Consider the following 22,472-nt stretch of genomic DNA (forward strand, 5'->3'; position numbering starts at 1 on the left):
AGTTTGTGACTGTTCCTCATCCTGAATGAGGAACTTCCGGCATCGCAGACCATAGCTGATTCAGCAGCTGCCTTTTTCCCCTCTAAACTTTGGGTCTTGCCCTGCAGTGCTCAGGACTCTGTGCTCGGGGCTTAGAGTTTGGGGCTTTGTGCTTGGGGCTCTCTCCCAGCAGTGCTCAGGGCTCTGTGCTCGGGACTCAGTGCTTGGGGCTCAGTGTTCATTGCTTGGGGATGTGCTCGGGGCTCAGTGCTCGGGGTTCTCTCCTGGGGGGTGCTCAGGGACCCTGTGCAGTGCTGGGATCAGACCTGGGTTGGTCTCCCCGTGCCCTCCCCGGCCTCGTGTTGTACTTCAGTCTGAGCACCTGGACAGTGCTCTGGACCTCGTGGCGGTGTGCTCGCCTGACCAGTGCTTCTGTTTGTTTCCTGTTTGGGGCCTGTCCTGGCAGTGCCTGGGATGACTCCCCGGGCCCTGCCAGCTCTGCCCGCGGCCCCCCCCCCCCGCCCCCGCCCGGCTTCCCTGGGGCCGCGTTTGACCCGGAAACGATCAGGTCGGCGGGCGGCGGGCGGCGGGCCGCGAGCGCCCCGGAGCACTGTGCCGGGAGCAGCCCGCCACCTCGGGCGCGGCCCGATGGGGGACGAGGCGACCGCACGGAGGGGACCGGGCGGCGCCCGCTGCCCCGCCTCGGCCCGCGCCGGCCGCACCGCCCCTTTAAGCGCGCGCCCCGGAAGCGCTCTCGCGACCCGGAAGCGCTCGGCGGCGGCGGCGGCGGCGGCGGCGGGGCGCGGGCCCATGGGGCGCGGGGGGCCGGGCCGCTGAGGCGGACCCATGGCGGGCGCGCCCGTGTACACCATGGAGAACAAGCCCATCGTCACCTGTGAGCGGGCGGGCCGGGGGCGGGCCGGGGTCGGGGTCGGGGTCGGGGTCGGTCCGGGTCTGCCCCGGGTGCGGGTCGGGGTCGGGCTGGGTCCGGGTCTGCCCCGGGTGCGGGTCTGGGTTGAGCCGGGTCCGGGCTAGGTCCGGGTCTGCCCCGGGTCCGGTCCGGGCCGAGGCCGGCTCCTCCCTCCGCCTCTTCCCCGCCCGGAACCGGCCCATTCAGGGTCCAGCCCCCCCTTCCGTAGGGGCTTCCGGCCCGGCCCAGTGTCCCCCGCGGGGCGGCGCAGCCTCTGCCCGCCCGTGCCCGCCCAGGCCCTCGGTCCCTGCGTGTCCGCGGCGGGAACAGCCGCGCGTGTCCGATGGCCCGGGAGCCCCCGCTGTTTGTAGCCGTCCGGGCAGGGCCGAGGGAGGGACCCAGGGGCTTGGCCCGGTCGGTCTGGGGAGGGCCCAGGTGAGGCCGGTGCCTGTGCTGGGAGCTGTCCAGCGCCTGCTTGGCCGCGAGTGGGGCCTACGCCACTGTGGCCTAGGCACCCGGTCACTGTCCTACTGTGGCTTGGTGTCCCTGTTCCTGCCTCAGTGTGGCCTGGGCTCCTGGTCACTGTCCCACTGTGGCCTGGGCTCCTGGTCACTGCCCCAGTGTTGCCTGGGCACCTGGTCACTGTCCCTCTGTGGCCTGGGCTCCCCATCCCTGCCCCACTGTAACCTGGGCTCCCCGTTCCTGCCTAAGTGTGGCTTGGGCTCCTGGTCACTGTCCCACTGTGGCCTGGGCTCCTGGTCACTGCCCCAGTGTTGCCTGGGCACCTGGTCACTGTGCAACTGTGGCCTGGGCTCCCCGTCCCTGCCCCACTGTGGCCTGGGCACCCAGTCCTTACCCCATTGTGGCCTGGGCTCCCCATCCCTGCCCCACGGTGGACTGGGCTCCTGGTCACTGCCCCATTTGGGCTGGGCTCCCTGGTCACTGTATAGACTGGGCCCTGGGCCCTGCGCCTCCATGTGGCTGAGACTTCTGCCGAGTCCCTTCGCTGTCTATTTGGGCAGAGGCTGTCCCCGCCACAGTGGCCGCCCGAGGGGTCTCTGCTCGGTGGTCCCAGAGGGACAGGCTGTGGCTTCCCCACCTGCACCGAGTGGCCAGGAGCCTGTTAATGGACGCTCCTGGCCGTGGGCGGGTCTGTGCCGAGCCCACCAGCCTGCTGTGATGGGGGCTGAGACCTTTCCCGAGATCCCACTGCGGAGAGGACAGTGCCCGCTGCCTCGGCCCTGCTGGGCACCCAGCAGCTGCGCGGGGGCGGGCGCGGCACCTCGGCCGGGTGTCTCCAGTAGACAGCTGCCCGCTCCTGCCACCACCCTGGCTTCCAAGCTGTCCGTTGTGGTGGGCTGTGCCGTGGGGGCTCGGACGCACACTGGACCCAGGGTTCCTGGGACATGCTTCTCCCTCCCAGAGCCCACGGGTGAGGCCCCTTCCGTCCTGCCGGCTCTGCAGGGCTGATGTCTGGGCACTGGGCAGGACTCCCCCTAAGGGGTCCGGGGGGCTGGGGCCTGCTCACACGCTGATGCTCTCTCACACGCGCTCATGCCCCCGTGTAGGCTCACAGATCCGGCCCATCCTGCATGCTGCATGCTCACGCTCCCTTTTGCCTCATCCACATCACGTGTGTCCAGGCCGACTGCCGTGCTACCTTGGCGGGGGGTTGGGGGCTCTGAGCTGGCTCGGGTCCTGCTGAGGGCCCCCACAGTGCAGGGTGCAGGGCTGAGCTGCTGGGTGGTGGCCGGGTCCTGCCAGGGGCTGCTCTGCGCGGCAGACTTGTGTGGGCGGTAAGGGCGCGGACTCAGTGCCACGGGCTGGGAGCCCGCAATGGCCCTGGGTTCTCCCTGGTGGCGCCTGTGGTGCCCCCCGAGTGAGCCCTGAGCCTTGAGCTAGGCCTTGCCCCCAGGACAGGAAGACTCAGGCCACTGGTTGGTGCTGGGTGCTGACTTGGCATCGGTCAGTCAGACATCCTGTGTCCTGAAGAGCCACCTAGAGCTCCCTGGAGTCCTCTATGGGGCCCTCCCCTTTCCCTTTGGGGCCACACTTGGCTGTGCTCAGGGTTTCCTCCTGGCAGCGCCCGGGGTGGTGCCAGGACCCAGACCTGGGTTGGCGCATGCATGCCGGGCCTCTCTGGCCCCAGCCCCTTCTGGCCAGGCCAGCATCCTCGCAGCCATGGGTCTGGGTGAGCGCGGGTTCTAGGCTGCAGAGAGTAGCCGGCCCGTGGGCTCTCCTGGGGCCGCATGTCCGGGCCCTCCGTGCGCAGTGCCGGGCCTGACTGAAAGTTGCCCGTGGGTGTCGAGCGGCACAGTGGCTCTGGATTCGGTCACCTCTCTCCTCCACTGTGACTCACGGTCCATAGCCCGGCTGGAGTGACTCAGGGCGCAGGGACGGTGAGGGCATCATCGGCCTCCCAGGGACGAGCCATGCCTGTGATGTGCTCGGGCCCCGCAAGCTGCTCACTGATGCCCGGGGGCCCGAGCTGTCCCGGTAGTCCTGTCGAGGAGCTGAGCAGCCGATAGGGCCAGCTCACTCACGCGTCCCCGCAGCCCCACTCTCCCTCCCCCTGCCCAAGGTCCATGGTGACATGTCCTGGGCAGGGGTCGGGCTGCACTGGCTGGTACCGGTGTGTGGCTGAGGGGCCTGTCTGGTGGCCTCCCGCCCATGTCTCCATCCTTTTACTGACTAGCACCAGAACTGGCCTGGCCCAGCAGGCGCCGTGTAGAACTTTGAGCCCCTCTGAAGGGGCCATTCCTCCTGCAGGTCAGGGCTCGGCAGAGGGTGGCCCGTCCCTGTCCGACCTTCTCCAGACGAGACCAGACTGAGTTCTCAGACAGGAATGTGCTGGGGCTGTGCCCCCAGCCTCGCCGGGGCCCCTGAGGGTGGGTGTGAGGGGCCATGTGGGTTCCCCGGTGTCCCGAGGGTGACCGAGCAGTGAGGAAGGATGGTGTCACGTGGCCCTGTAGTATCTCAGGGGACCGTGAGTTTGTTCCACTGAGTTTTGGGGCATCACACGTGCTGCATGGTGGGCCTGGCCTCTTGCTGCCTCCTGCTGCCCGCCATGGGCTGGTCCTCGGGGAGTGGGCGGCACTGGCCAATGCTTCTGGAAGGCACGGGAGCCACTGGGCCAGAGATGCACAGTGCCTAGGCTGGGTGCGTGCCCCGCCAAGGGGGCAGAACCAGCAGGGGAGGCCCTGGGTGGCCCGGGTGACCCTCGGCTATGCACCCCACACACACCTGCCTTCCCATGGGCTGAGATGCACAGAAGCACCAGGCCTGAACACTGCCGGGACACCCCCCCAAAAAAGGAGAAGGAAGGAAGGACACGGGCAGGGAGGGGCCAAGCGGGTCAGCCCCGGGCCTGTCCGTGCCGCATCCTGCACCCAAGGCTCCCAGGCGGTTGCACGGCTGGAAAACAAGCCCTGAAGGGTCTGTCCCATGTCTTGGCAGAAGGCACGCAGGGCTACAGTGCCCATTGTAGGTGATGCCCTGCCTTCCCTGCAGGTTCTCCCCTTCCTGGGTGCCCTCCGCAGGCTTGTCCATTCCCTAAGCTCACCGGGGTGGGCCAGGCCAGGCGGATCAGGAGCCCGGGCCGGCAACTCTAGAAGGTTGGAAGAGAAACCATTGGGAAAACGGCTGTGCTGGGCCCAAGGGTCTCCCTGTCTGAGGGTCCCCAGGAAGCGAGTCCTCTGGTCCGGGTCCCTCGGGGCTGTGGGTGGCCCCTCGGGCAGGAGACATGCCTCTGGGCTGGGCTGGGGCCCAGCGCCGTCCCTCTGGCTCCTCCAGGGATGTGTCCGTGGGCAGTGTCCCCGCGTGTCCGACTGGCTGAGGAGACAGTGTCCCCCGACCCTGACTGGCTTCTGCTCTTCTCAGGTGCGGGGGACCAGAACCTCTTCACCTCTCTGTACCCAACGCTGTCGCAGCAGCTGCCGCGGGAGCCCATGGAGTGGAGAAGGTGAGCGGCCGGGCGGGGCGCCGCTGGGTGAGTCTGGACTTGGGCCGAGCAGGGGCGCGTGTGCGAAACAGCAGGCTGGGCCTGGCGGGATGGCCAGCAGGAAGTGTGGAGGATGCAGGTTCTGACCCCCAGCGCGGGGCTGTGTCCCCGCACCCGCCCTGGGATGGCCTCGGCCCGTGCATCAGTGCTGAGTGGCCAGATGCCCGCCTGCGCGCACAGCCAGAAAGGGCCATTTCCCACAGCTGCCGCGCTGCTGCCCGAGGGGCCCGGAGACGAAGCGTGGGGACTGTCCTGGCAGGGTCTAGGCAGCCTCGTCATCCCCCCTGCCTCCGTGGTGACCCACCCTGTTTGCAGGTCCTACGGGCGCGCCCCCAAGATGATCCACCTGGAGTCCAACTTTGTGCAGTTCAAGGAGGAGCTGCTGCCCAAGGAGGGCAACAAGGCGCTGCTCACCTTCCCCTTCCTGCACATCTACTGGACCGAGTGCTGCGTGAGTGTCCCCCCTACCCTGCTGGCTGAGTGCTGCGTGAGTGTCCCCCTGCCTTTCTGCTGAGCCAAGTGCTGTGTGAGTGTCCCTGTCCCCCATCCTGGGGATTGAGTGCCCACAGACGGCGTGAGAAGCAGGCTGTGGACAGCGTCCACCCAGTAGCCAGCAGGGCTCCCGTCTTGGGCAGCGGTTTCCCAGCTCTGACTCACGAGCTGCCTGGCTTGTGGTCCTTGGGCCCTGCTCTTGGACCCTTTCTGGATGCAGCTTGCCTGGGCACTGGGGTTGTGATGCCCAGTGTGGTCAGGTTGCACTGTCTCCCTACCCTTTGACCCTGAGGGTGACAGACTGTCCCCACGCCTCAGCCCTGATCCGGGCAGGTTGGATTTGTTTCGTTTCCTTTTTTTTTTCCTTTTTGGGTCACACCCAGTGATGCTCAGGGGTTACTCCTGGCTCTGCATTTAGGAATTACTCCTGGCGGTGCTCAGGGCACCCTATGGGATGCTGGGAATCGAACCCGGGTCAGCCACGTGCAAGGCAAATGCCCTCCCCGCTGTGCTATCGTTCCGGCTCCTTGTTTTGTTTCTGGTTTAAACCAAGCACAGCATCTCAGGGGAGCGGAGGGACAGGACAGGGCAGGCGCTGCCCTCGGGACTGATCATCGTCCAGGGCAAGCTGCCCGCACATGCCCAGGGCCTCTGGGGACTGGACTGCCCTGTGCCGGCACTTGGTCTCTGTTCACTCCAAGTCTGCTCAGTGCAGCCCGGGTACGTCAAGATCTTGCCAGTAAAGTAAACGGAGCCCGGACAGTTACTGCTGCTATGCCCGACTGGGACCGGGCCACACTCACTGATTCTGTAGGCCAGAGCCCTGCATCAGGGTGCGAGGGAGCGAGACTCCGGGAGGGGAGGGGCGACTTGGAGAGGGGCGTGGGACTCGGGGAGGGGTATTGGGGAGGGAGGACTCGGGGAGGGGGACTCAGGGACGGGGGACTTGGGGAGGGGGATGGGAGACTGGGGGGGGCATGCTGGGACTCGGGGGTGGGGGAGATGCCGGCAACTTGGTGTTTTCCTGACTCAGGCTTGAAGGTAGCTCACCAGCCCGGCTGCCTGTCTCTGGAGCATGTCTGTAGCTGCTCTGGCTGGCCCATGTGTGCCGTGGGTGTGCGGGAGCAGGGCTGAGAGCCCCCTGCTGGCCATTCTGGGCTTTCTCTGGCCCTGGTCCTGGGGGGCTGTGCCCGGAGGCCTGGGCCGGGCAGCGCTGGCTGAACCAAAGGGGCTCCTCTTCCACGCCTGTGCCGTCATGGCACAGAGAGGGCCGTCCCTGTGCAGCTTGGGTGACTGTGGTCTCCCCCCAGGACACAGAAGTGTACAAGGCCACGGTGAAGGACGACCTCACCAAGTGGCAGAACGTGCTCAGGGCGCACAGCTCTGTGGACTGGCTCATCGTGGTAGTTGAAAACGATGCCAAGAAGAAAAATAAGACCAACATCCTACCCCGCACGTCTCTGGTGGACAAGATCAGGAACGACTTCTGCAACAAGCAGAGCGACCGGTGAGTGCCGCCCGCGGCCGCCAGGGCCCGTGGCGGGGGGCAGGATGGGGACCCCAGTGATGTTGAGAGCGGGCGCTGGCTGGGGAAGGGCTGAGGGCCACGACTGCTGCCTCTCAGCGGGACCCTGGCCCAGTGCGCCCTGATGGTCTCGGAGACCTGGAGGTGCCCGTGGGCTGCGGCAGCCTGGCGTCAGCTGCGTGCGTCCTCGCAGGTGTGTGGTGCTCTCGGACCCCCTGAAGGACTCCTCTCGGACGCAGGAGTCCTGGAATGCCTTTCTGACCAAACTCAGGACCCTGCTGCTCATGTCCTTCACCAAAAACCTGGGCAGGTTTGAGGACGATATGAGGACGCTGAGGGAGAAGAGGACCGAGCCCGGCTGGGGCTTCTGCGAGTACTTCATGGTCCAGGTCCTCGGCCCCGCCCTGTCCCATCCCTGCCCACAGTGACTCTGCTGATCTTGGAGACCGCTGTGTAGTCCTTCCCGTCCTCTGGCTTCTCAGAGAGGATTTTTCGGGGATCGATCCTTTGTTGTGGCTGTTACGCTGCCTCACGGATGTGAGCAAATGCTGCCAGCAGTGCCCAGTGGGTACTGACCTTGGTCAGCACCCAGAGCAGCCGGCCCCCGTGGTGCCCAGCGGGTACTGACCCTGGTCAGTGCTCAGAATGGCCGGCCCCCACAGAGCTGCACTCGCAGTGTCTGAGCTGCAGAGACAGCGTTGCCCTTCTTGGTGGGTGCCCCGGGAAGGCCACCCCTGGGGCCACAGCGGGCCGTTTGAATGTGGACAGTCTGCTCCCTTGGGGAGGGGGGGTGGGAGGGGGCCACCCCGTGTTCCTGCTCGCCTACTGGAGGTGTCCACCTCTGTGGGCCCTGCTTACCTTCCCAGGTGTGGGCCAGGTCAGGTGGCCGCTAAGCAGGGCCACAGAGTGGGCCTCAGCCCCCTGGCCAGGACCCCGCATCTGATTGGGGTCGCTGTGGGAGGGGCGGGTACAGCCCAGCGTGCAGGGACAGGCGCTGTCCAGGTGGGAGGGGCCGCCAGGGTGAGCATCATCCACGGCTCCCCCCGCCGTGGCCTCCGCTGCCCTGCGCCATGCTGACCGGCCGGGTCCCCTGCAGGAGGAGCTGGCCTTCGTGTTCGAGATGCTGCAGCAGCTGGAGGATGCGCTGGTGCAGTACGACGAGCTGGATGCCCTGTTCTCGCAGTACGTCGTCAACTTCGGCGCTGGGGGTGAGTGACGGCCGTGAGCCGCGCGCCGTCCCTGCCCCAGCGTCCTTCACACAGGCCCGGGCCGAACGCAGGCTCTCCTCGTGGGTCCCCCCTGCCCCTTGCCGGACCCCAGTGCGGAGGTGGTCGGTGGTGGCTCCGGGCTGTCGCCGTGGGCGCAGGGGCCGTCAGCCTGGGGCTCGTCTCTCCTTGAGACTCAGCAGTGCATTGCAGGAGCACAGATGGGCCCACGGAGCCCGAGTATGGGTGGCCGGGCCTGTGTGGTCAGCGCTGGAGCCCTGTGCCTTCACCCTGGCTCAGGCTGCTGGGATCGGCTTCCTCATTTTGGTGGTTTCTGTTTGTTTTGGGGCCACATGTGGCTTCATTCAGGGCTGACTCCTGGCTCTGTGATCAGGCTTCACTGCTGGCTCTGTGCTTGGGGCTGACTCCTGGCTCTGTGCTTGGGGCTGACTCCCGGCTCTGTGCTCGGGGCTCACTCTGGGCTCTGTGCTCGGGGCGGACTCCTGGCTCTGTGCTTGGGGCTCACTCCCGGCTCTGTGCTCGGGGCGGACTCCTGGCTCTGTGCTTGGGGCTGACTCCCGGCTCTGTGCTCTGGGCTCACTCCGGGCTCTGCGCTCGGGGCTCACTCCGGGCTCTGTGCTCGGGGCTGACTTCCGGCTCTGTGCTCGGGGCTCACTCCGGGCTCTGTGCTCGGGGCTCACTCCCGGCTCTGTGCTCAGGGCGGACTCCTGGCTCTGTGCTTGGGGCTCACTCCCGGCTCTGTGCTCGGGGCGGACTCCTGGCTCTGTGCTCGGGGCTGACTCCCGGCTCTGTGCTCGGGGCTCATTCCCGACTCTGTGCTCGGGGCTCACTCCGGGCTCTGCTCGGGGCTTACTCCCAACTCTGCTCGGGGCTCACTCCTGGCAAGGCTCAGGGCCCAGGTCTGCTGTATGCAAGGCAGGTGCCTGACCTGCTGTGTTACTGCTCTGGCCCTTTTCTTCCCTTTTTGGGGGCTGCACACGGGCAGTGCTCAGACCTTCTTGCTGGCAGGGCTCAGGGGACCATACGGGATGCAGGCATCGGAGCAGGGTGGGCTGTGTGCAAGGCCAGTGCTGTCCCTGCTGTCCTGTGGCTCCAGCTTGTCTTCTCCCAGTCTGAGCGACCCCAGGGCCCTTCATCCCGTGCTGGCTCCTGACTGCCGTCGGCCTGGGGACCGTCCCTGGCGCAGCCTCGGTGCCAGGGCTGTGTGGGCAGTGGCCAGGGGGCGTGGAGACGCGGGGTCCCGTGGGAGGGAGCTGCGCCGGCCCCTTCACACCGTGCCTCCTTCAGATGGGGCCAACTGGCTGGCGTTCTTCTGCCAGCCGGTGAAGAGCTGGAACGGACTGGTCCTGCGCAAGCCCATCGACATGGAGAAGCGGGAGCTGGTGCAGCGGCAGGAGGCCACGCTGCTGGACCTGCGCAGCTACCTGTTCTCGCGCCAGTGCACCCTGCTGCTCTTCCTGCAGCGGCCCTGGGAGGTGGCGCAGCGCGCGCTGCAGCTGCTGCACAGCTGCGTCCAGGAGCTGCGGCTGCTGGAGGTGAGCCCGGCCCGCTGTCCCGTCCTCCCCCAGGGCCCCAGGCCCCTCCCTCCCCTGGGCCCTGCTGCCCGTCTGTCCCCCAGACCCCCTGCCCCACCCTCCCCCGGCCCCACTGCCCGGCCCTCCCCCAGCCCCCCTGCTCCATTTCTCCCCCGGGCCCCCTTACCCGACCTTCCCCGGAGCCCTTGCCAGTCCCTCCCCCAGGCCCCCACTGCCCTGGCCCTCCCCCAGGCCAGGCCCCCCGGTGCCCCATCTGTCCCCCAGAACAGGCCCGCCACCACTGCCCCATCCAAATCTCCGCCCCGCCCCCACCGGGCCCAGGGTGACCCCTGCTGTCCTGTTCTCTGTCCCCGGGCCCAGGGACCCTTGTACTATCCTGACCTCCCCCGCCTCAGTTTTCCCATTTGCAAGCACTGGCGCTGCCCGTGGTGGGTGGACTTGCTGTGGCCTGGCACGCCGCCAGGTCCCTCTTAGGGCCCCTTGAGGGCAGCACGTTCTCTGGGGGCTGCTCTCATGTACGAATAACGTCCCAGCAGGACGCGGGGGTGTGAGGGCGACTCCTTCCTGGGGTCTCCCAGGGCACACGGGCAGGGGGGGACGACTTTCCACAGACAGCACCTCACGGGGCCTCGTGTGCCCATGCATGACGACAGACCCCCGGGTGTGCGGCTGTGCGCCCGCATGAAGCAGAGACCCCAGCAGGAGCTGGAGCCAGGTTCCTGGGTGGGCATCTGGTTTAGCCCTGCCTGGTCCTCTCTGGCCCACAGTGCTCGCCCTGTTCCCTGCGCCTCGGCAGGCTGGGCCGGGGACCACTCCAAGGGTGTGAGCGGGTGGGGACCCCTCAGGTACCTAGTGGTGCCGACGAGGGTGGTGCTAGCCTAGCTGCCTTCCTGGAGAAGGGGCCTGGGGCCCGTTGAGACCGGGCCCCCTCCCCTGTCCGCAACGTGCCAAGGGACTTGAGGGCACCTTCCTCCCTGCCTGGCCGTGTCCCGCTTGGCCTATACCTGCCTTGTCTGCAGTGCCCGAGGGGCTACGACTGTCCACCTGTAGTGACTGTGGGCACGGCTGACCAGACTGTGTGGACGAGAGCTGTTGAAGGCCCCCGACTCGGCAGTGCTGCTCAGGGCTTACTCCTGGCTCTGTGCTGAGGAGTCAGCCCTGGGGGGGCTCAGAGAACACTCTGCTGGGGTGCAGTCGGGGCCAGCAGGAGGGAGGGCGGGACCCTGTCCTCCATGCTCTGGCTCTAGCCCCACAGGCTCTTCTTTTGAGGGGCTTAGGGCCACACTTGGCGGTGATCAGGGGTCCTCCCTGGCCATGCTGTGTGCCAGGCCAGCATCTCCCCATCCTGTCCCCAACCGCAGCCTCAGGCTCTTCCTGGTAGGAGGTGGGAGGTGGGTGCCTCAGCGGGGGACGCACTCAGGATGTGAGTGGGGAGCTCAGGGGCACCCACAGGCTGAGGCCTGGGAGAGCCGGGGGAGCCTCTGTCCTGGGCCTCGTTGCTATCTCTGGCGCCCCTTCCTGCCCAGCAGCGCGGCCCCTCTACCCTGCTCTCCCGCCCTCTGGGCTCCTCACCCCCTCCCTGCCCATTGTGGGGGTCTGTGGGAGACACGGGGCGAGTCCCGGGGTCTGTGAGCTCATGGGGTAAGGGCCTGGCTGGGGCTGCCCATCAGTGGGGAGCACTGTGCCCGATCTCCCGCAGGGCCTCCTTGTTACACACACACCACACCCCCATCGGGGCTGTCTGTGCTGTTCCAGCCCGCCCTGCCCTGCCTGCCCTGTTCTTCCAGAGTCTGCCCCCGGGGGGTTGAGGAGCTGGTGTTGAGGCCATGCCGCCTGGTACCCCGGGCCACCAGATGTCCTGGGCGGCCAGTGTCATGGCCGCACCCTCATGCCCGCACCCCTGCCTGCAGGTGTCCGTGCCGCCCGGCGCCCTCGACTGCTGGGTGTTCCTGAGCTGCCTGGAGGTGCTACAGAGGATTGAGGGCTGCTGTGACCGCGCCCAGCTCGACTCCAACATTGCCCACACCGTGGGGCTCTGGGCCTACGCCACTGAGAAGGTCTCCCTTCCCGGGCCGGGTGGCCTCCGGCTGTGTCCCCAGGGTCTGCGGGTGGGGGGGGCAGTCTGCCACAGAGGGCGGGCCTCGGGGCAGGGACCCGGGTCCCCCGAGACTGCCTGATGTCAGGGTCCGAGGTGCACGCGTAAGCCCCTGCTGACCTTCACCTGGGGGCTGAGGTCACGGTGGTCTCACTCCAGCTCAAGGCCTTGGGCTACCTGTGTGGACTTGTGTCTGAGAAGGGCCCCGACTCGGAAGATCTCAACAGGACTGTCGACCTCTTGGCGGGCCTGGGAGCCGAGCGCCCCGAGACAGGTGTGCCAGGGGCAGAGTGGCGCGTGGGGTCTCCCTGTGGGCCCTCTGAGCCCTTGTTGTGTGGGAGAGACCCTCAGTGGGAGCCGGCCAGGGCACCCCCATCACAGCCAGAGCAGAAGAGCTGGGTCTGAGTCCTATGTGCGGGGGAATGGGTGCTGGGGGAAGGGCGCCTGCACCCTGACCACATGGCCCATCCCTCCCCTGCCCAATGTCAGGGCCCGAGGTGAACGCATGAGCCCCCACTGACATTGCAAGCAGCGTTCCCGATTCACACTTGGCAGAGTGACTCTGGTCTTGGAGAGGCTGACCTGGTGCTGGGGCATCGACTGTGGGGTGCCGCTGCCCGGCGTCGCCACCGCAGGCCCTGGTGCAGGGGCCTAGGTTGGTCAGGACTGTTCTTTCCTCTGCAGCCAACACAGCCCAGAGCCCCTACAAGAAGCTCAAGGAGGCCCTGTCGTCGGTGGAAGCCTTCGAGAAGCACTACCTGGTCAGTGCCTTGGCTCTCTTGCCTCTCGCCCGGCCCTGCCATGCCGAGTCTGTGCGTAGGGTGGGGTGGAGCAGGAAGAAAGGAGGCCAAGGGCTGCTCAGGGCAGGGGATGGGCCTGTCTCTAACTCAGCGGCATGACTGGCCTTAGAGGAAGTAACCCCGGAAATAGTGGGCATGCGGGATGGTGTGGGGTGCAGAGACTGTGGGGTGGGTGAGGTGGCCCCTGGCACAGAGATGGTGGGGTTGGTGAGGTGACCCCTGGTGCAGAGATAGTGGGGGTCAGTGGGCCCTGTGACCCTGACAGGCATGGAAACTCAGTGGTCCCCTTGCTGGAGCCGTCAGGAGGGCATGTCCTGTCTCGCCATCCTGTCATCCCGTCCCGCCAGAGGGTCAGGCCCTGCTCAGTAGGCGGGTTCGCGCCTCCCTTCTCGCGCTCGGTCTGTGGACCGAGGGAGCTTGAGTGAGAGACGGGCAGGGATGCCTGAGGGGGCTTCTCTGGGGCCATGAATCCGTGGCCTTTTGTTCGTGAGATTCCCGCCCGTGGGTCCCTCCTGCAGGACCTGTCCCACGCCACCATCGAGATGTACAGGAGCATCGGGAGGACGCGGTCGGCCCAGCTGCTGGGGAAGGACCTGGCCGAGTTTTACATGTAATTGCTGGGAACTTGGCTTTGCGTGGGAGCGTCTGAGGAGAGGCCTGTGTGCCCGCAGGGGAGGGGGTGAGCATAGTCAGCTGGGGGTCAGAGAGCAGTGGTGCGGGGGGGGGGTCAGGGAGCGGGGCATGTGGGGGTCAGAGAGCAGGGGTGCGTGGGGGTCAGAGCAGGGGTGTGTGGGGATCAGGAAGCAGGGGAGCTCGGGGGTCAGGGAGCAGGGCCCTGGCTTGTACCATGAGCTGGCTCTTCGAGGCCCTGGGCGCTCGGGCGGGGAGCTTGTTCCCACCACCCTGCTGTCCTGCTTCTCTGCCTGTGATGGTGGGGCCGGCCTGTGGCCTTGTTCTCTGCCCTCGGGGCCGAGTGTGCCAATTCTGGCCCTCTAACTCTGGCCGCGGTGCCCTGACCATTTGTCGGAACCCCCCAGGCTCGGCCTCCTGTCAGCTGCCCACCCTGAGCTTGGCCCAGTGTGTGGGGTCTGGGGAGGACAGGCGGGGACCCCAGGCTTTCCCCGGTCTCCTGCCCTGAGGGGTGGCAGGGACGGGCCCCGAGCTGAGAGAGGCTCTGCACGGGCAGGAGGAAGAAGTCCCCGCAGAAGGCGGAGGTGTACCTGCAGGGCGCGCTGAGGACCTACCTGGCCGAGGGCTGGGCGCTGCCCGTGGCGCACACGAGGAAGCAGCTGGCCGAGTGCCAGAAGCGCCTGGGCCAGACGGAGAAGTATCCTTGTGGGCCGCCCGCACCCGGGTCTCCCTCGGGTCAGCAGCCGTGGGGGTGCTGGTGCCCAACCATCCTTAACTCTGCCCCAGCTACCTGCAGACCAGCAGCCTCCTGGCCAGCGACAGGCACCTGTCGGAGGACGAGCGCCGGCACTTCTGCCAGGAGATCCTCAACTTCGCTGCCCAGCCGGCCGATGGCCCAGGTGAGATGGGCTGCCTCGGGCGAGAGGGGCCGGCCCGCGGGCTACAGAGGAGACCTGTCCTCCCGCCGTCCCCCGCTCAGTCCTGCGCTGTCTCCACAGGTCACATGGTCGTGCTCCCCATGAATTCATTCGCACACCTGCGGGACCTGTGCTTCGAGCCCGCCAGCGCCGTGGTGCATGCGGGCGGGGTGCTGGGCGTGACCATCACCCTGTGCAGCCGGCTGCCCATGCCCGTGTGCGTGGAGCACATCGCCCTGCACGGCCACTTCAGCGTCGACAAGAACAACTACCGGAAGACGGCCGAGTGGCTGACCACGCACAAGACGGCCAACGGGCTGCTGAGCTTCCCCGCCGAGCCCGCGCCCTTCCCCGCCGCCCAGCACGGGCTGCCGGCCCTCGAGCTCTCCGAGATGACGGAGCGGAGCCCCTCGGACAACTCGCTGAGCACAGCGGGGCTCATCTGCAGGAATGCACACTTGCTCCTGCGCCGGCCTGACAGCAGCGCGGCCCCCGAGCCAGCGGGCCTGACCCTGGACGATGGCGCCCACGTGCTGCGGAGCAGCAGGGTCACGCTGGAGCCGGGGCCCAACCGGGTGACCTTCCAGATGCAGGTGCGCGGGCGTGGGTCTGGGGCCGGGGCTGGGCCAGGACTGGGCTGAGCCGGGCAGGAGCTGAGCACTGCTCCCCGCAGGCGCGGGAGCCGGGCACCTACACGCTGCGCCAGCTGCGTGCCTCGCTGGGCCCCGTCCACTTCGTGCTGCCGCCGCTGTCTCCACCCGCGCACTACGACGTCTACTCCCAGGAGCCACAGCTGCGCGTGGAGCCGCTCAGCGGTGAGTCCTGCGGCAGGGACGCCAGCTCCTCAGAGCAGCCCCAAGACCGGTGTGACCACAGCCGAGCCAGGAGGACAGGGATGCACTGCCAGGCCTTAGCTGGAGCATGGTGTGTCGCCAGCACCCCAGATTCCGCCCAGCGGCTGGCACCCTGCCCACGCTGCCCCTCACACGTGGCCCCTCACCTGTCCCACACTGCCCGTCACCTGAATCCACACCCCTCACATGCTGCCCCTCACACGCTGCCCCTCACACGCTTCCCCTCCCCGCCATGCCCACCCTCACACACTCCTCCTCACGCACTGCCCCTCCTCATCCGTGTCCACGTTCACCCCCCACCTGCCCCTCAGGGAGACCCCCGTCTGCACCCTGATGCGTGGTGGACCCAGTCCGGGTGTTGCTCCGTGGGAGGGCCGGGCTCTCCCGTCTTTTCCTCCGGGGACCGCCCCACGCCTCAGACTACTTGGCCATCTCCCCGCAAGGACACTCCTGACAGGAGTCGCCGTGGGAGGCCGAACTCTTGCTGGGGGCCACGTCTCCAGGGCTCCGCCTCCTGCCCAACCCCTGCCTCGTTTTGGGGTAACCACGTACCCCCTTGCTGCCCCATGCCTGCTAGGTGCCGGCACCTGAGCCCAGGCCCTCCCGTCCCGGCGGCCACGCCCCTAAGTCCCCACGGGTGGGGGCAGGGCTGGAGACCCGCCCAGGCGAGTGGCCGTCGGGAGAGCGGGTGCTGAGGGCTCTCTCCCGCTTCAGACAGCCTGTTGGCGGGGATCCCGCAGAGGGTCAGGTTCACGGTCACGACTGGCCACTACACGGTCAAGAACGGGGACAGCCTGCAGGTCAGCAACACGGAGGCCATGCTGATCCTCTGTCCCATGGGCAGCAGGGCCGTCGTCTACTCCAATGCCAGAGGTGAGGGCAGCAGAGCTCGCCCGCCTGTGGGCCCCAGGAGAGCCCTTATCCCGTCCCTGGGGACTTGACTTCGTGTTTAGGGTCCTCACCAGCCCTGGCCCTGGTCTATGTGGTGGGGGCCTCTGGGTCACAGTCTCCCCCAGGCATCATGTGGGCTCTGGGGGGCCTCAGCTCTCGGGTGATACCTGCTGGGGCTGTGCCCCTGCCCCTGGTGACTCTGGCCTGTCCCCTAGAGAAGGCTTCTGAGGCGGCGCTGCGTGTCCAGGCCTCCGACAAGGTCACGAGCATCAGCCTGCCCGCCGCACCCGCCTACCACGTGATCGAGTTCCAGTTGGAGGTTCTGTCTCTGCCCTCCACGCCAGAGGCCAGCGGGGAGAGCGGCCCAGATGCACAGAAGGCCGGCGTGTGCATGAGCACCACGGACCACAAGGCAAGGCCCCGGATCCCAGCCACCCGGGGCCCCAGCAACCCAGAGCTCAAGCGACCCGGGACCCTGCCCCATCTCAGAGGGGCCACCGTCTGGGGAACACCCCCACAGTGCTGGGGGCGCCTGCTTGTGTGTGGAACCTGGGGCCACTGTGGGCAGAGGCTGGTGCTGAGCTCAGTGCTGTGTGGCAGGGGTCAACGGAGGGGGACAGGACAGGAGCGGGAGGGAGCAGTCAGTTCCGGGCACCGCGGGGTACAGTCACCACCGAGACCCTCCCGGACCCTTGCTCCTCCACGCGGGGCCTGACGGTGCTGTCCACCACCCTCAGGTGTCCATCGACTGTCCGTGGTCCATCTACTCCACGGTTATCGCACTGACTTTCAGCATGCCCTTCCGGACTACGCATGCGTTGTTGTCCGCGGGGACACGGTAAGGCTCTGCACCCCACACATGACTCGAGAGGCCCGAGTGAGGCTGACGTTCCCCATGCTCTGGCTGCCGGGCATGGGCTGCCTGCTGACCCTCCCAGCACACGGCCAGGTCCTGTAGCTGTTCTGCTCAGTGGCCCTCGCACCCCAGGTCAGGGTGACTGCTCGGCCCAGACTCTGGGCACCTGGGGGCAGCCCCTGCCACACCTGCTGCTGCCCGAAGGGGCTGGGGAACTCCAGCCCAACAGGGGTCTGCACCCCTGCTCTGGGGACCTGTGGCCGCCTGTGAGCTCAGCTGCCCACATCAGGAGTCAGCCTGCGAGAAGCTGGGGTTCCTGGTCCCGTCTCTGCAGAAAAGGAGGGGCCCCGCGCCATGCACATGGACATGGGTTGCTGGGTCTGGGTCACTGTCCAGTGGGGCCGGAGGCTGGGAGAGTGAGTGCCCCGTCTGCAGGGGCCTCGCGGTGCTCCCTCTAGAAGCCTGTCCTGCTCTCTTGCAGGAAGTACATCCAGGTGTGCGTCCAGAACTTGTCCCAGCTCAACTTCCAGCTGTCACAGAGCCAGCTTGTGGATGCCGGGGACAGCGCAGACGTGCAGCTGGTGCCTCTGAACACACAGGCCCAGCAGGTGACCGAGCCTGCACCCCCGTGAGCGCCCGGGCAGAAGCCCCGGCTTCCTCTCCTCCCTTGGTGCTCACCTGCTGCGTGTGCTCCCGAGTCTGTCGTCAGCCCGGGCCCCGGCTGGGCGGGGGATCCCTGTTGTCCAGGGCGGGTGGGATGGCGTTGGGGAAGCCCGTGGGCGCCTGCTTCTGCCCGCGTGACACCGCCCGCCCCGCAGCGCGCCCACAGCCAGCAGAGTGTGTTCTTCGTCTGGGAGCTGCGCTGGGCCCGGGAGCCGCCCGCCACCCTGCACTGCCGCTTCTCAGTGCAGTTCGCGCCTGCGTCAGAGGAGCAGCCATCCCTCTCCCTGCAGCCCCACACCTACGACTTCCAAGTGGAAAACTTCTTTGTACGTGTCGAGTCTTGGCGTGGGGGGGGGGCGGAAGGGAGTGTCGGGCTGTGGCAGGCCTTGGTGGGCTGCAGCTCCAGACTGTGTCGTGACCCCACACGAGCCACAGGACGAAGGGAGTGCCAGGGGCAGGGGGCGGGCAGCAGAGGTCCCGTCTGTCGGACCCTGGGAGCTGAGGACCCGGGGGCCCCTGGGTTTCACTGAAAGCGCCCAGAAAGTCAGGAAGGGGGGGCTGGCTCATGCTGTGGTGGCTGCTGTCCTTGTGCTTTGCTGGGACGGGACCAGGTGAGAAGGCCAGTCTCTGCTGCTGGACTCACCAGGGCAGTGGTTGGGCACTGTGATGTGGGGGCACAGACCCCAGGACCGTCTATTAGGGCCCCAGGACAGGCCCCAGACCCACAGTTAAGGAATGACTACAGGGCTGCATTCCCGGGGCCTGCCTGCAGGTGGTGTCTGTGCAGAAGATTTGGACACAGGAGAGGCTGAAGTGTAAGAGTGTGCGAGAGAGTGAGTTTAGAGCGAGAGTGTGAGGGACTGGGTGTGTGAGAGGGAGTGAGCGGGAATGAGTGTGAGAAAGGGAGTGACAGTGGGAATGTGGGAGAGAGTGGGAGTGAGCATGAGTGCCTGAGTGTGAGCAGGAGTGACTTGAGTGTGAGTGGGGGTGAGTGTGAGAGCGGGAATGAGTGAGTGTGAGTGGGAGCAGGAGTCTGAGACTAGGAGTGAGGGGAGTGTGAGCGGGAGTGAGCGGAAGCAGGCCTGTGGGAGCGGGTGAGAGTGGGCGCAGTCCCCGGACACTGTGTGACTGGGTCACCCGGCAGACGCTGTACACGGTGCGGGCGGAGATCGTGCCGCTGGCGGGTGCGCCGCACTGCAGGACAGGCTCGCTGTGCGCCCTGGAGGTGTGCATCACGCGCCTCCTGGACCTCGTGGAGGTGGACAAGGACGAGGCGCTGTCCGGGTCCAGCGAGCACTTCTCCACCAAGCTGCTGTATGAAGGTGGGTCTGGGCGCTGCCTCTCCCGGGGCAGCTCTGCTCCCCGCTGCCCGCTGGCCCGCGGCCTCGGTCCCTGCCGCCCGGCCCTGCCCCCTGCCCAGCAGCTCAGCCTCACGCCCCTGGCTCCTCCCCTGCTCGGCGTGGGGGTGTTCTTCCGGGGCCCGCACCAATGCACTCCTGTTTGCAGTGGTGGACGACAGCAGCAACTGGGCCGTTTGCGGGAAGAGCTCGGGCGTCATCTCCATGCCCGTGACCGCGCACGCCACGCACCGCGTGCACATGGAGGCCGTGCCGCTGTTTGCCGGCTACCTGCCACTGCCTGATGTGCGGCTCTTCAAGTACCTCCCGCACCACTCGGCGCACTCGGCCCAGCTGGACGCGGGTAAGGGTGGGCATGGGTAGGCGCAGGGTGGGGGCTGTCCCGGGCCGGCCTCGGTGCCCACACTGCGCCTTTTGCAGACAGCTGGATCGAGAATGACACCCTGTCGGTAGACAAGCATGGGGACGACCCACTGGACAGCGGTGGCAGCCGGGGCCGGGGCGGCGGGCATGCGGGCGGTGGCGGCGAGCACAAGGGCTTGCCCATGCCGCGGCTGCAGGCCCTGCCCCCCGGCCAGCTCTTCAACGCCAGCGCGGGCACGCAGGTACTGGTGCTGCCCAGCAGGCATGACCACGTGCTGGAGGTCAGCGTGACGTGACCGCGTGGCGGGGCGGGCCCGGGCTGGTGAGTGTCTCGCTGCCTCGCCGCTGGCCGCGGGCAGCAGCCGGGCCTCGGGGCAGCTGGTGTCCTTCCTCCCTGTCCCTGCCAGTCCCCCGCTCCAGGGACACACAGACTCACCCGAGGGCCGCGGCTGCCCCTTGTGCGGCCGGGCGGGGGGAGGGGTGGGGGGGCAGGAGGGAACCCTCTGTGCCTTGGGGGCCGGGGCTGGACAGGGCTCCGGGGAGAGTGGACGGAGCGTGGCCGAGGAAGGAAGGTGAGTCCGGAAACCCCTTCCCGCCACGTTGGTCGACTCACAGATGCACTTGGAATTAAATAGATATTATTTTAATTATGGCGGCAACCGTATGGTCAATACTTTTCTTTTGCACCTTAAGTCTTAGAAATCAAGAGGTTCCATTCTGTGAACATGGGGGTCCTCTGGTCTGGGGAGAATGGGGGTCACGGCAGGACCACCAGGCCAGCGGGTTCACTTGCTTTCGTTGTAAATCTAATTGTACATATGGTTGATTTATTATTTTTAAAAGGACAGACTAACTGATGTAAAATGTTTATGTATCATTTGCACCAAAAATCGAGGACAAAATCGGCGTGTTTGCTTCTCCCGGTGTGAAAGTGCTTGTAAATAAGTGTCATGTGTCTCAGGCCTTTCCTGGCTGTCGACAGCGATGTGGATCTGTACCCACGGCCGATCCTTCCTCCCTCACTGGGCGGCGGGGGGCCACCCCCTGCTCTGAGGCTGCTGACGGGGTTGTCGTCCGCAAAGCAGGACACGCCAACACCCCCACGTCTCTTCTAGAAACTGGAGAAGTGTGTCAAGAAGACAAATATTTGTGTGTTTATCTGAACATTTCAGAAATTTATTTCCTTTAGGTGCAATTTGAAACTAATCAACTTGATCAACTAGTTAAGCAGATTAGAACTAAAGCATCTAACAGTAGTTCAGGGTTTCTAACGAGTGTTTCGTGGTTAGAACTGACAGTCGCCCTACAGATCTGCTAGGTGTGGAGGTCGGCGCCATCAGGAAGCCCCCATGCGCTCGGCCCCCCCAGCACAGGCAGTGCCCCTCCTCTGAGGAGAGCTGCTCAGCGGGCTTCAGTTTCTGTTGGATGTCTGCGCCCCGGTCCAGGATGAAATTCTTTGCTTAGGTACAGATTTACAGGGAGAGAAAATGAAGGGGAAGCCCCAAATTGTATGCTGGTTTCTCAGTCCTGAAATGTAATGAAATCAAACTTTTTGGCAGATCTGGTTCCCATTACTGTAAAAGAGAGATCCCACGGGGATTCAATTAAAAAAAAAACAAAAACAAAAAAACAACATTGATAGGGTCCCAGACATCCACGAACCACACACACACACACACACACACAAAAAACCCTTCTGTTGGTGCCTCTGGATTTTGGACTTGGATTGTTTTGTATTGTTTTGTTTTTTTTTAGACAAAAGAATGTCATCTGAAGCTCTTGTTTTGTTTTAACTGAAAGGATGTGATTGAATTTTTGTTGTGTTTAAAATAAAGCTTATGTGTTTGAGCCAAGCTGGTTTTGTGAATAAATACGTAGCAGCTGTTAGATTGTGAAATCAGATATACACTGTTGATCTGATAAAAAGAATATGCAGCTATTTTACAAATCTCTGGAATTGTAAATACTCGTACACGGAACAGAAAGTTATAATTTTGGTGAATTTCATGGGGCCTCCTGTGATTGGAAAAATCATAACTCTTCTGATTCTGATATGGAGATTGTTGTATTTAATCTGAAAAGAATTTCTACCTACAGTTCCATGTCACCACAGCCCTCAGGTCCATTCCTCAGTGAGGATCGGTACCCCCACGAAGAGCAGAGAAAATGTACACACAGACATACTTCATTCTTCAGTCTTTAGGGCTGAACTATATGCGCTCCGGTATGTGTTCGGACATGAGGAATGCTGCTGTCACGCGATTATGGGTGATCAGGTCTTGACTGTCGGGGTTGGGGGGCGCAGCTTGGAATGTTGGAATGTCCCGTGGCTGCACCAAGGCAGTGCGCAGTTTGTGAACCCCTCGTGTCCAGGGGAGAGCCCGAAAGATGCTGTTGGCCAGGAGGTCACAGCTGGTAAACGCCATGAGTTGGTGACTGACACTGGAGGTATTCCGTTATCATGGTTTACTGTAAAAGTAATTTTTCACATCATTCTGTAATATATTACTATTAGACTAAAACCATTGTATTAAGACTGTTAAAATGTAAGCATTATAATTCTGAAAATACACATTTTAAGAAGTTTTGCTCTTTGGAACTTGCTTCATTTGCCATGAGTTGGGTCTTTTCTCCCCCTCATTCCCGTGTGTAAGCATGGACTGTTCGGAGGACGGGGTCACGCCCATCCCCTTTCTGGCATACTCCTGACTCCTGGCTCTGCTCTCTGACTCCAGGTGGGGCGGGGGGGGGGGGCGACCATATGGGGTGCGGGGATCCAACCCGGGTTGGCTGCGTGCAGGTGCCTTATCCCGCTCTATCCTCCCGGTTCACCAAATCCGATTCTGTTACTTACCTGGGGGAAGCATTGAGGAACTTTTGAAATAAGAAAGAACCACGGCTTCTGAAGTTTGAGTGGCTGGTGACTGCCTATTGCAAGTATTGATCGTGAACTCTCTTGTGTGGGGGAGGGGCCAGACCCGCCCATGCTCAGGGGTGCCTGCCTCAGCGATCTGGGGTGCTGGAGAAGGAACCTGCGCAGGCGAGCTGAGCCGGCCTGTAGAAGAGCTGCAGAAGAGCGGTTTTCCCCTTGATTTGTTCTTTCAAAACGCATTGCTTCCCCCTCTTGCCCCCCCGCTGCCCCCCAGCCTGCAGGCGGGTCCCTTCTTCATTGGTGCTGACCAGTGAGGTCCAGTCCGCGGAGTCCAGCCCAGTGCGCCTGGAGCGTGACCAGAGCTCCGGCCTTGCCGTGCAATGGGGGAAACGGGGTGTGCGGTGCCAGTGATGCTTGCTCGCAAAGGGTGTGGGAGTGCGGCTGGTTGTGCAGGCCCTGCGTGGGGCGGCGGGGCCAGGCCGCAGTGTGGGCGTGGCCAGGGCGCT

At 65.2% G+C, this 22,472-nt stretch overlaps 1 protein-coding gene across 2 annotated transcripts; it reads left to right on the forward strand.

The window, feature by feature from the left end:
* Window positions 1-744: 744 nt before the first annotated feature.
* TRAPPC10 (trafficking protein particle complex subunit 10) lies at window positions 745-21,697 on the forward strand. Of its 2 annotated transcripts, none has more exons than XM_056119223.1 (23): window positions 745-874; window positions 4,769-4,850; window positions 5,205-5,340; window positions 6,692-6,888; window positions 7,100-7,295; window positions 8,003-8,114; window positions 9,420-9,667; window positions 11,578-11,724; window positions 11,922-12,036; window positions 12,447-12,523; window positions 13,081-13,172; window positions 13,749-13,889; window positions 13,979-14,091; window positions 14,191-14,702; window positions 14,783-14,924; window positions 15,678-15,836; window positions 16,070-16,266; window positions 16,592-16,692; window positions 17,192-17,318; window positions 17,529-17,699; window positions 18,518-18,695; window positions 18,880-19,074; window positions 19,152-21,697. In XM_056119223.1, the coding sequence occupies exons 1-23, from the start codon at window positions 826-828 to the stop codon at window positions 19,388-19,390; spliced, it is 3,726 nt and encodes a 1,241-aa protein (XP_055975198.1). In that variant the 5' UTR covers window positions 745-825; the 3' UTR covers window positions 19,391-21,697. The 2 variants fall into 2 exon arrangements, with proteins under 2 accessions (XP_055975198.1, XP_055975199.1); XM_056119224.1 differs by having other exon boundaries at window positions 19,156-19,238.
* Window positions 21,698-22,472: the final 775 nt, after the last annotated feature.

Source organism: Sorex fumeus, unplaced genomic scaffold (genome assembly GCF_029834395.1).
Source record: "Sorex fumeus unplaced genomic scaffold, SorFum_2.1 ptg000041l, whole genome shotgun sequence".
Classification (NCBI taxonomy): Eukaryota; Metazoa; Chordata; class Mammalia; order Eulipotyphla; family Soricidae; genus Sorex; species Sorex fumeus.